We start from the raw sequence: 13,875 nt of genomic DNA on the forward strand, positions 1-13,875 counted from the left end.
AGGGCATCCGGTTTATCAGATATGATGCAAAAAGTACAGCTTGAGACCAGTATTGCTTGGGGACTTTGTGCTGGAATAGTAAGGCTCGAGCTGTCTCTAATAGATGTCTATTCTTGCGCTCAGCAACCCCATTCTACTGAGGAGTATTAGCACAGGATGACTGATGTAGTATGCCAGCATCTTCCATGAATAAGTTCAAGGATTTTTCAAAGTATTCAGCAACATTGCCTGACCTTAATTGCTTAATCTTCTATTAAACTGCATTTCAATCATCTTGCAAAATGCCATGGTTATCCGTGGTACTTCATCCCGTCCTTTTAACAGGTAGATCCATGTGCAACGAGAGTAGTGGTCAATAAAACTGATAAATTACCGGAAGCCATCAAAGGAAACAATGGGTGAAGGGCCCCTGACATCAGAATGAACCAAATCAAAAGGAGCACAAATTTCATTACTGGAAATTGGATACACAGTTCTACATTCTTTTGACATTTGACATACTTCACAGGTTAGACTTTGACTTGGAATGCCCTTAAACAATTCAGGAAACAACATTTCTAACGAAGAGAAAGACACATGACCTAGCCTAGCATGCCAAAGATGCAGCTTAGCTGTTGACTCCACACTCTCCAGACTACTGGCAGCAGATGCTTGTAAGGCTGAACCGATGTCTGCATCAAGATAGTAAAGGCCTCCATACTCATGACCGCACCCAACCGTTATCCTTGTCAATCTGTCCTGGAAGACACAATGAGTAGGGAAAAAGGTTATAATACAGTTCAAATTTTTGGTAAGTTTTGAAATAGACAAAAGATTTGAGGTAAAACTGGGAACATGTAAAACTGATTTAAGAGAGAGGTCCTTGCTTAGGTTAATCACTCCCCTTCCAGAGATAGTGGAGAAAGACCCATCAGCAACTCTCATCTTATCCTGACCAGACGACAAATGATATGAAGAGAATAGGGAAGACATATGTGTCATGTGGTCAGTAGCACCGGAATCAATAACCCAAGAAGTAGAGTCAATAAAGCCAGTGACACTGAAGGCAGAGGCTGTACCTGATCTGGCAAGAGATGTAGAAGAAAAAGAATTATTCCTTAGACGGGCTAATGCCCTGCTAAGGACCTCTACCTCACTAGCAGTGGAGCCCAAAGTACCAGTTCCAGAGGAATCAACAACCTGTCCCATAGGAGAAGAAGACACTGTTGGTGTATTTTGTGAGTTGTCATCATTGTTGCTGGTGACAAGATTCCCACTTGCCGCAGGCCTGTTATCTCTAGAAGAAACTTCTCTGGGTATTGAAGACATCTTGACTGCAGCCACTGTGTAGGTGACACTGATTAAGACTAGCCAAAGCAGTTCTGAAGGTTCTGAACCAGTTTTGGAGCAGATTCTGATTAGCCGAAATGATCACAGCAGGTTCTGACAGTACTCGACACAGTTTCAGACTTGCCGAGATTGCCACGGTTCTGAAACAGTTCAGTTACAGCAGCAAGCAAGGAGTTCTGGGCTGGTAACCGACCTGAAGCAAAGGATTCTCAACTATTGTGCTATGCAGACTCCACTTGAACTTCGAGTACTGCAACTGTAAAGAGAGTGCCCCTCCTTGCGGCCAATACTAGGACTGTTGACATCAGTCCTCAACTAGGGTTCACAGTGCTGAACAATCTGGAGCTGGCAGCTCCCTAGGTAATCTCACAGCAGTGGTGAGGGGTTTCGGACTGATGACCAACCTGAACTTGGAGCTGTTTACCACTTTGCTATGCTGGTAGAAGTGTTCACAGTGCTGGTAGAACACTAGATAGACTTCACTTGGGCTGAACCGAAACTGCAACAGTTCGGGTACAGTAGCAAGTGAACAGTTCGAGGCTGCAACAGTAGCAAGTAAACAGTGGGCTCTGTAGAAGAAGCTAAGTCTGTGCAAGTCTTGCTGGAGCACTGAAGCTGCAACTGTAGAGGAAGGTCTCCCCCTTTCGGCTAGTGCTAGGACTGCTGAAATCAGTCCTCAACTAGGTCTGTCCTATACAAACCTCTCTTAGTAGCCAAATAGCTACTATTTGCTGGAAATAACCTAGTACGACATCTACTTCTGGGTCTTACTTCCCTTGAGTCCTACAACCAAGAGAAACCCTAGGTTTGAACTTGCTTTACTCTCTTACACCCCTAGGTCTTCATTGCAGCAACCCAGAAAAGGAAGAGAGAAGATGAAAAGACAGCAAGAGAAGAGAGTGTGCGTCCGCTGAAACCAGGAAGAAGCTAATGCTCTGATACCATGAAAGCTAAACTACTGTAGCCGAAGTAGCAGAAAGGAGAAGAAGAAGAAGAGATGCTGGAATGTCGAACTGACCTAGCCAGTCGACCATGTTATTATTTATATTTGAATATAGTACAAGATACAAGTAATTACTGGAATGCCCCTGATTAGTGATGGGACACCCAGTAACTTAAAACATTAAACAGGCTTAGGCCCATTAACACAGGCCCAGTTACAGTATAGCTTGAACTTAAGTATGGGCTAATAAGAACTCTTATCAGCCGAACACTCATATAAAGAGACATCATTCAACATTCTAACAAACACATTCTTTGAGAATGAAGGGACTTTGCACCAATCATCTTATAGTTACACTCCACAACAGAATGGGGTAGCAGAGAGATAATATAGACATCTCATGGAGACAACCTGTGCTTTATTGTTTCAACACAAGGTTCCCAAGAAATATTGGTTCCATGTAGTACTTACTGTATCATATTTGATTAATAGGGTGCCATCCAGGATACTTGGGTTGAAAACCCCTTTCTTTGTTCTATGTCCTAATGATCTTGTGTTTTCTTTACCACCAAAAGTCTTTGATTGTGTTCATTTCATTCACGTTAAGGATCCAAAAATCACCAAGTTGGATCCAAGGGAATTTTGGGGGGGTGTGTCCTTGGGTTATTCACCCACACAAAAGGGATATAAGTGCTTTGATCAACATACAGGGAAAGAAATTGTCACCAAAGATGTTACCTTTTGTGAGTCACAATCTTTCTTTGAACCTTCCTAGAATCCTCTTCAGGTAGAGAATTCCTCTGAAATAAATCCGTTTGTCTCTGCTTCTATTGTTTCTTCTCCTCTTCCATCCTCTCCTCTTGCCCCTCAGTATTTTGATGGTCTTTGTCCTAACCCTTAAGCCCAAGATGGTGAGTTTGCTCCTGCTCCCACTACTCAAGATGATGATGTAGCTCCTACTATAGAAGTTGACAAGATTGTTGGGAAGGAGATGAAAGTGTATTGGAGGAAAATGAAGAGAGGCCTCTGAAGCTGGCCAAGGTAATATCCCTTTATTTCTAACTCTGACTTGAATCTTCCTATTGCTTTGTGGAAACCCACTTGGTCTTGTACTCTTCACCCTATAAATAAGTTTGTCTCTTATTCTTATTTGTCCCTAGAAATTATCCCTTTGTTTCTGCCTTGCCTTCTATTTCCACTTCTTCCAGGTACTCTGAGGTAGTTGCTGACCCTAAATGGAGGGAAGCAATGGATGAAGAAATGAGAGCATTATTAAAGGCTGGTACTTAGGAAGTAGTGGATCTACCAGTAGGAAAGAGCACTGTTGGGTGTGCACTGTGAAAAATTAGGCCGATGGATCAATGGAGAGATTTAAAGCAAGGTTGGTGGCAAAAGGGTTCACATAGGAGAACATTGACTATACAGAGACCTTTGCTCCAGTTGCCAAGTTGGACACCATAGGGGTATTACCATCTCTAGCAGCCAACTACAGTTGGGAATTGCACCAATTGGATGTCAAGAATGCTTTTTTGAATGGAGATCTTCAAGAGGAGGTTTATATGGATCCTCCACCAAAGTATAATATGAATGGAAAAGTATGTCGATTGAGGAGGGCCCTATATGTACTTAAGTAGTCTCCTAGGGCATGGTTTGAAAGATTGTGCAAAGCAATGAAGACTGTGGGATAATATCAAAGCAGTGTTGATCACACACTATTCTAAGAAGAAATGAAGAGAAACTGATAGCATTGATTGTTTATGTAGATGACATGGTGGTGACAGGAAATGATCCAGAAGAGATTAGAAGACTTAAGAAGTTTTTGGCCTTTAAACTCTAAGGTACTTCTTGGGAATAGAGGTGGCTAGGTCTAAGGAAGGAATTTTTATTTGTCAAAGGAAGTATTCCTTAGACCTCCTAAAGGAGACAACAAAAAATTAGGTTGCAGACCTATTGAGACTCCTATCGACAAAACCATGGGTTGTGGTAAAAGGATGAGGACCTTTACCTAGACAAGGAAAGATATCAATGACTTGTGGGTAAACTTTTGTATCTATCCCTCACTAAACTTGACATTGTTTATGCTGTCCATGTCTTTAGTCAATTTATGCATGCTCCTCAAGTTGCACACATGAAGGCAGTGGAGAAAATACTAAGGTACTTGAAGACATGTCCTGGAAGAGGTTTGTTATTTAAGAAGCATGATAAACTTAATGTTGAAGCCTATATTGATGTTGATTGGGCTGGATCAGCTGGAGATAGGAGGTCTACAACCAAATATTGCACATTTATGGGTGGAAATCTTGTAACCTGGAGAAGCAAGAAACAAATTGAGGTGGTTTGGTCAAGTGCCGAAGCTGAATACTGGGCAATGTCACATGGAGTGGCTGAACTTCTTTGGCTTAGGATACTCCTAAAGGAACTGGGAATCACAATGTCAAGACCCTTGAAGCTCTATAATGACAACCAATCTGCAATAAATATTGCTAATAATCCAGTTCAGCATGATAGGACCAAACACATTGAGATTGATTCACTTTGTGAGAGAAATGATTGTGTCTGGAGAGTTATGTATTCCTTACATGCTGTCTACAAGACAAGTTGCTGATGTATTAACTAAGGGACTTGCTAAAGCCAGATTTGGAGACTTGGTGTGCAAGCTGGGCATGATGGACATCTTTGCTCAGCTTGAGGGGGAGTGTTGTGGGACTTGATAGTGTGGGCCTCGGCCCATTTGTGTTATGTCTTCCTATTTCTTGTTGGGCTATACTTCTGTTATTAAGTGTTAATGGGCTTGGGCTTCCTTATTTTATGTTACTCCATCCCTTACTAATGGGGGGTAAAGTTGTAATCTTATGTGTTTTAATGTTGCCCTAATATAAATATCAATTTGGTGGGCTGGATAGGGTTAAGCCACCCTATTCTAAATTTCTTTTTCTTTTCCTTCTTTCTTCTTCTTCTTGAATCAGAATACAAACATATTGCAAGAACTCTTGGTCTATCTTCTTTCTCAGTAGTAGGTGACTCTTTAACTGTCATAAAATGGTTAAATGATAATCATGGGGTGATGGAGATCACTTTGAGACCAAAGCACAATTTGTACTTATTTTAGGTGTAGACGGCATTATCTTAGGGTTACTTTGGTTAATGCACAATTTGGGTTTAATTGTAAAATTTCTTCTTAGTAAGGGGGCTATTTGTAATTTTCTTGGGGGGGGGGTTAAGTGGAACTTTCATATTTGGTAGGGACTTAATTGTAATTTTTAGTTCTAGGTTTCTTATAAATACACATTATGTTAGGGCTGTATGACATGTTTTTGAGAAATAAAAGTCTTTCATATCCTCTTTCAAACTTCCTCTCTTCCTTCTCTTGTCTTCTTTCTTCTTCTTCTAATTTGTTGTAACAGGTGGTGGTTCTGCATCAAGGGGGCCCCTGGGTTTTGAATCATTACTTGATGGAGGTTAGAGACCTAGCTATTCTTTTGAATGTGTCATGTTTTTGGACTGCTTGGGAGCATGATGCTTTTGCAGATAGCTTAGCTAAATCCGCTGTGCACAGAGCTGACTTCTGTAGCAGGAATATTGCCCCTGGATTCTGATTGGGCAAGTTCCCATTGTCTGTATATCCTCTTTTTGTTATATAATATATCATCTTGTTATTCTCCTTGAAAAAAAAAATTGAGTAATTTTTGGCGATGATTAGTTCCCATTCTTGTGCAGAACTTCCACATGTCTTTCTAACAAAGATATTAATGCCACTTAAATTGTATGTCCAGATGGAAACCAATGGTTTTTCTCGTTCCAATCCTTTGTTTTCCATGTATGGTTTCTGTTTTTTGTTTTGAGGGACTATATTTGCCTTCCCTTGCTTGTTATTTGCCTCTCAATAGCAAAAGAACTACTTCATACAAGAAAAATATGTAGGGGGAAGACTTGGATTTTCAAATTCAAATTTGAGATTTTAGATATCCCATCAAGATCCGCATTTTTCTCGTGAAGGATACTAGGTTGCACATAAATGTGGGTACTTTCTTTTCCTTTTCTTTAAGATTAAAAATTGATCAGTTCTTGATTTTCACCTAGAAATTCTCCAAGTGTGCAAATTTTGCAAGTTTCTGGACTTGTATTTTGATTGTTAAAAAGAATTAACTGATTAATTGACCAGATTTCTATGATGATAACTCTTTCACATGAGTTTAAAGTGTTATGCTTCTACTTCAAAATGTGGCTACTTTGTTTTGCCTTTTTTGGCATGTCAGTTTGATAGTGGAACTCCATGGTTATTCTCCACTGACTCCCAGGAGTATACATATAGTAGTATAATCTGTCTCTGGAAAAATGACATGCATTTGCTGGCTACAGAATTATTAGTCTAGTATGAAGTTATCCCAATTTGAATTGACATTATAGAATTCAGATAAAGCGGAGCTATATACAAATACCACACATCACTCCAATACGCTATTTAATATTAGTTTCATTAGATTGTAGGCTCAAAGCAGATGAACAACATTATGGAATCATCCCAACGCAACTGACTTGGTTCAGTTCGAAGAAGATCCTATCTTAATGTTTTAAAATTGTTGTATGGAAGTTAAATTATTTTGGTTCATGTCATTCGTTTTTCTTGTTTATAAGGTTTTTTATTGAGGAAATCCTGTCAATCTTTAGCAAAGGCCTTGAAGGGAAAATTCATGAAAGAATAGGCAATGTCAATACTCTTGAACCATATCTACAAGTTGTGTGTGTGTGTGCACACACATGCATGATAGAGTGAAGCTCTATTAATGAATTTGGGTTTAGATGGGTGAAAGCTTACTTTGATGTTCAAGTGATAAGTTATTGTTTGTTATGACCATTTAAAGATTCCACCATTTGTAATTATATGTCAAGTTCTTATTGTTGAGGAGATCCTGTCCATCTTCAGCAAAGGCCTTGAAGGGAAATTCATGAAAGAATAAGCAATGTCAATATTCTCGAACCATATCTATCACCTTTTGTGTGTGTGAGTGTGTGTGTGTGTGCACACGCGCGATAGAGTGAAGTTCTATTGATGAAATTTGGGTTTTAGATGGGTGAAAGCTTACTTTGATGCTCAAGTGATAAGATTATTGTTTGGTATGACCATTGAAAGATTCAACCATTTGTAATTATATGTTAAGGTCTTATTGTTGAGGAACAGACTGGAGATAACCTCATCATGGGTTACAATGTTTGAACCTAAAGTGAATTGCTAGAGATCTTCAAAGTTGTCATCTTCTCAGAATTTTGGTCTTATGCAAAGTCCAACCTAAAGCCTAGCCTAGATGGTTGTCTCTCTAAGAAATGACATCTTAATCATATATGCTATGGCCTTTTTGGTCTACAGAGCATTATTGATCTCTCTCCAATTATTTCATTATGAAAAAGGAAGTACTGTAATCATTGTTATCTTAAGAAAAGTTATTGCAAAATCCTTCTCACCAAGTGGTGGAAGAGGCAGAATCTTTTTGAGATTACTATGCTACTGTTGCAATGTATATGGGAAGATATTGCATGTTGCATGCCTATTCCATTTTCATATTACTAGCGGATATAGTAGCCAATCCAGTGACTTTGTACAGAAAAAGGATATTTCTGTTATCTGTCAGTGTAAATCTTGATTATGGAATTTATTGTATTTAAGCCATTGGTAGGAATAAGGTCTTATTCCTTGATTGAGAAGTGTTTTCACTGTAGCTACTGTAGCTACAGTAGTCCGAACCAGTAAGGAGAAGAAGAAAGAGAAGAGAAGAAGAAGAAGATGAAAGAACTGTCGAACTTGATAGCTAAACCCTATCAGTCGACCTCTTAATAGTGATTAGGCTTCTAATTAAATGTACAAGGACTTAACTGCCCCTACTTAAGTATGGGACAGAGAACCTCTAATAAGACTGCCACATAAGTTCATAACTTAACCAAGGTGAGATGACTAATCTACCCTTATTCGGCTAACTCTAACACTCCCTCTCAAGCTGGAGAATATATATCATATAATCCCAGCTTGTTACATATATAGTTCATTCTCCCTAAGCTTAAGGCTTTTGTAAACAAATCTGCCCACTGATCACCTGAGCTTACATGTTCTGTGCTTATCTCTCTAGTAAGAACCTTCTCCCTCACAAAGTGGCAATCAATCTCTATGTGCTTTGTTCTCTCATGGAAAACAGGGTTGGATGAGATATGGAACGCAGCTTGATTGTCACAGTACAACTTCATAGGTTTATCCATGTGGAACCCGATTTCTTGTAGGAGATTCCTCAACCACACTAATTCATATGTAGTGTGTGCCATGGCTCTGTACTTGGCTTCAGCACTGCTTATAGCCACAACCGTCTGCTTTTTACTCTTCCACGTCACAAGATTTCCTCCAAGAAATGTGCAGTAACCTGTAGTAGATCTTCTATCAGACGCAAAGGTCCTGGTTTATACAATAGCCCACGACCCGAAGCTCCCTTCAAATATCTTACAATTCTAAGAACTGCATCCCAGTGAGATATACGAGGGTTCTGCATAAATTGGCTCACCACACTGACTGCAAAGGAGATGTCTGGTCTCGTGATAGTCAAATAGTTCAGCTTCCCCACTAGTCGTCTATACCTTCCAGGATCATCAAATATTCTCCATGTATCACCGCTCAACTTAACATTTGGTTCCATAGGAGTCTCAGCCGGTTTTGCACCTAACAGTCCTGTTTCGTCCAATAGATCGAGAACATATTTTCTTTGGCACAGGTTTACACCTTGTCTTGATCTAGCAACTTCTATACCCAAGAAATACTTCAATGTCCCAAAGTCTTTTGTTTGAAAATGATTTTGCAGAAAAACCTTGAGTTTGTGGATCCCCAATTTGTCACTGCCAGTTATGACAATATCATCCACATAGACCACTAATAAAATCTTTCCAGCTTCTGAGTCATAGCTGAACACTGAGTGATCAACCTGGCATTGTTTCATTCCAAAATTTTTCACCACTTCACTAAACTTCCCGAACCAAGCACGAGGCGATTGTTTCAACCCATAAATTGCCTTTTTCAGTCTGCACACCTTACCAGCCTCCCCCTGAGCAACAGACCTAGGTGGTTGCTCCATATATACCTCCTCTATAAGGTCACCATGAAGGAAGGCATTTTTTATGTCAAGTTGAAATAAGGGCCAATCATACATAACTGCCAGGGAAATTAACACACGGGCAGAGCTAATCTTAGCCACTGGAGAGAAGGTCTCCATATAGTCCACTCCATACAACTGTGAATACCCTTTAGCAACAAGTCTGGCTTTCAAACGCTCCACACTACCATCTGGCAAGTATTTAACAGTATACACCCATTTACAACCCACAACATGCTTACCAGGGGGAAGAGTAGTGAGCTCCCACGTGTGAGTATGTTGAAGAGCAGAGAGTTCCTCCTCCATTGCCTGCCTCCACCTAGGTGAACTAAGAGCCTCTTGGACATTGTTAGGTATGGAAATAGATGACTATAGTGAACCAAACTGGCGATGTGAGGCGGAAAGGCGAGATACTGAAACAAAATTGGAAATGGGATGGAGAGTAGAACTACGTTTACCTTTCCGTAAGGCAATGGGTAGGTGAAGTCCTGAAGGTTCAGCAACAGGAGCAACGACAGGATCCACGAACAAGGTAGAAGTTGGAGGAGGGGCCGGTGTCGTTCGACGTGTAGACACTTGCCGAATTGGTGGTCGTTCAGTAGGAATCTGTACTGGATGAGATGACGAGTCAACTTCAACAGGAACACCCGGAACGGGATCACTGACCGGAAAAGGAAGAGGAAGTAAAGGTGGAGACGAAGATGCTTCAGTTCCTGAGAAGAAGGGAACAGACTCTAAAAAGGTGACATCAGGACAAACATAGCACTTCCGAGTAATGGGATTATAACACTTGTACCCTTTTTGAGTCCGAGAGTAGCCAAGAAAGACACACTTAATGGAGTGTGCATCCAATTTGTTTATTCCAGGACTCAGATTGTGAACAAAGCACACACAGCCAAAGATACGAGATGTTAATGGAAAGGGAGACAAGGTGGGAAACAAGATAGAGAAGGGAGGCCGACCATGAAGAATAAAGGAGGGCATCCGATTAATGAGCAAACACGCAGTAAGTACAACATCACTCCAAAACCGTTTAGGAACACTCATATGATGAAGAATAGACCAAGCTGTTTCAAGGAGATGACGGTTCTTCCGTTCAGCCACCCCATTTTGTTGAGGAGTGGATGCACAAGAAGTTTGATGAATGATGCCATGCTGTTCTAAATACTGTTGAAAGGAAGTTAGAAAATATTCACGACCATTATATGAACGAAGAACTTTGATTGGAACACCAAATTGTGTACGTATTTCAGCATGGAATTTTTGAAAAATGGAAAATAATTCACTCCTTTCTTTCATTAAATAAATCCATGTCATTTTGAACAATCATCAATAAAAGTGACAAAATACTTGTAACCATTATAAGATTCTATTTTGATCGGGCCCCAAACATCTGAATGAACCAAAGCAAAAGGACTCAACATACGACTTTCAACTCTAGGACTGAAGGAAACACGACAATGTTTCCCAAACTGACACGACTCACACTGTAACACTGACAAATGACTCAAAGACGGAACTAGTATCTTGAGTGCCTTGAGAGAAGGATGCCCCAGTCGACAATGCCACTGTAGAGGAATGAGTGAAGTCTGAAGTGCAACTGACGATCCACCACCGTCAAGGTAATACAATCCACCAGCTTCATGCCCCCCACCAATCTTCTTCCCCGTCCTGAGATCCTGAAAAACACAAGAGGAAGGGAAAAAAATAACAGAGCAGTTAAGAGTCTTGGTTAATTTACTAACAGACATAAGATTGAATGGAAACTTAGGGACATATAGAACAGATGATAAAGAAAGAGAAGCCATGTCAACATTGCCAACACCACAGATGGGAGAGGAGGAACCATTGGCAAAGGTAACAGTTTGAGATGTGGAAGTTTCAGAGAGAGAAGAGAACACACCTGGAGTCCCGGTCATGTGATCAGAGGCTCCAGAGTCAATAATCCAAGGAGAGGTTTTAGATGACAGGCAAGTTATACCTGAGTGGGCAAGAGTAGTAGTAGTGTGCTGTGAAGTGGACTGAAGGAACCGCTCATACTCATCACGCGGTACACTCACCATCTCCCTTCCGGAAACAGATGTAGATGTGGAAGGAGTTAGGTCTGCCTGTTGATTATCACTGACATCAATCCCACCAGCAATAGCATGATTGGCCCATTTAGAGGGAGGGCGGCCATGAAGATCATAACAGAAATTTACGGAATGTCCTTCCCTGCCACAGTGGGTACACTTCCTTGTAGAGCTGCCTTTTTCTTTACCACGGCCTCCCCCTAAGTCACGACCACCACCACGGCCAAATATGGAACCACCATGACCTCCTCGAGAGGCATGTCCTCCCCCTTTTGTACCACGTCCACCTCCTCTGGCTGTTACAAAAGCTGATCTATCAGACTATGTGGGATTCTCTATCTATCCCAAAGAAATCCTGCGGAGCCGAGCAAACACTTCCTCAAGTGTAGGAAGGGTAGAGCCCCCCAATATTTGGGCTCTAACTGGTTCATACTCTGATTTCAACCCCACTAAGAACCTTGTGACATCTAGTTGTTCCCTCTGTTGTTGCTGAACTTTAACATCTGGAGTGAGAGGATGATAGACATTGAGTTCATTTATGAGGTTCTTCATACTGGCATAGTACTCTTCTAGGGTTTTATTTCTTTGTTGCAGACCAAAGTACTCCTGATAGAGCTGATATACCCTTGTAGTATTATCTTGCCCAGAATACAGCTTCTTGGCATGTTCCCATATGTCCTTAGCTGTATCTAAGAACATGAAGTTGGCACTTATTTTGGGTTCCATACTGTTCCATAGCCATGTCATGATTTGAGCATCCTCCTGTTCCCAATCATCAAACCCTGGAGAGTCAGCCGGTGGTTTATCTTTTTTCACATGCTTCACTTTTCTCTTTGCCTTGAGAAAAACTTCCACTGACTTGGCCCATGGAACATAGTTCTCACCATTCAGTTTAATTGAGGTCATCTGTACACCTAAATAGTCAGAGGAAATCACCACACTAGGTTTTTGATCACTATAGGCATCTCCCATTGCTGCCATGATACTCTTTCAATGCTGCCTCTAATCTGAATTCTCAATCACCAACTAAGTGCTGTTGTCAAGAGTTTGATGTTCCAGAACCTACAGCGGTCCCTAAACACAATGATAGATATACACGCCTTTGTTCTTATCCACACCACTACTGATTTCACAAAAAAAAAACACAGACTACACTGACATTAATTCAGCACTTACTAACCACATGCAAGCTCTCTTACAACTACTCAACAGAGTTTGTGCATTACAAGCACCACCACAACTACTTAGCAAAAATTCAACTAGCTGTCACACCACTACTGCTGTCAAGAGTTCGTGCATTACAAGCACCACCACACAGCCATAGCTGTCATACACAATACAGACCTGCTTTAACGCTTTTAAGAGGGCACCACAAGACCAACAAAAACTCAACTAGTACCATTGCATTACACCTTGCACCATTCGGCCACCTACAGTAGCAGCCCTTACACCATTTGGTCATTGTAAACACAGCCTGTTCTTGGATTTTTTCCAAGAACCAGGGCAACAACCAACTTAGTTCTCTAGGTTCTGGTCAGTCCTCTCAAGTTCTTGAAGATTTTCAACCCAGAAATACCAACAACACACAGAGAAGAGATAACCAACCTTCGTTTGAGAGCTTCAGCCAACCATTCACTACTGAAGTTGTTTTCTTAGGAAAGGAGGTTCTGTGCACCAGAAAAAAGAAGAGCTGTGATGTTTCAGGCCTGGGACGTACCACTTTTCTCCATTGACAGCCCAGAGAAGAAAAGGAGAGAACTGAAGCACGAACTGAAACAGGTCACGAACTGAAGTTGTCACGCTCTGATACCATGTTTTCCGTGCTACTGTAGCTACAGTAGCCCGAACCAGTAAGGAGAAGAAGAAAGAGAAGAGAAGAAGAAGAAGATGAAAGAACTGTCGAACTTGATAGCTAAACCCTATCAGTCGACCTCTTAATAGTGATTAGGATTCTAATTAAATGTACAAGGACTAAACTGCCCCTACTTAAGTATGGGACAGAGAACCTCTAATAAGACTGCCACATAAGCTCATAACTTAACCAAGGTGAGATGACTAATCTACCCTTATTCGGCTAACTCTAACAAGAAGAAAGAGCCATCATGCTGTAGGTCCCAGTGCTAGTTACTTGAAATTTGTGCTGGATGATTGAGTCCCTTGTGGTTGTGGTAGAAGCTATGGTGGCTGAGGCAAAGAAAAGGTTGGTGGATGGTTATGGTCACTATGCTGATTTGATGAATTCTCCTTATGGGACACCGATCATTCAAGAAATAAAATGTTATGAATTTATTCGTTGCCATACCAGTGAAGATTGTCAATTACATGGTGTAATGAAACTACTGGGATTCTGCTCATCCTCCCTTCAGGCAGGATGAACACCATCTCATAGAATGATGTAAAAGATATC

At 40.9% G+C, this 13,875-nt stretch overlaps 1 protein-coding gene across 7 annotated transcripts in view; it reads left to right on the forward strand.

Moving 5' to 3' along the window:
• The window catches only part of HT1 (Protein kinase superfamily protein), a 58,334-nt gene that overhangs the window by 21,769 nt on the left and 22,690 nt on the right, over positions 1 to 13,875 (forward strand). For 3 of the 7 annotated variants that reach the window (XM_088953733.1, XM_088953726.1, XM_088953719.1), the window contains exon 3: positions 5,677 to 5,730. The exons of 3 other annotated variants lie outside the window; for them this stretch is intronic. In XM_088953733.1, the coding sequence (XP_088809859.1) occupies positions 5,677 to 5,730 (54 nt within the window). Of the gene's footprint in view, positions 1 to 5,676; positions 5,873 to 13,875 lie in introns of all 7 variants that reach the window. One more of the 7 variants, XM_088953741.1, reaches the window with a different exon arrangement.

Source organism: Nelumbo lutea, chromosome 1, assembly GCF_056320005.1.
Source record: "Nelumbo lutea isolate HS-2025 chromosome 1, American lotus-T2T, whole genome shotgun sequence".
NCBI classification, from domain to species: Eukaryota; Viridiplantae; Streptophyta; class Magnoliopsida; order Proteales; family Nelumbonaceae; genus Nelumbo; species Nelumbo lutea.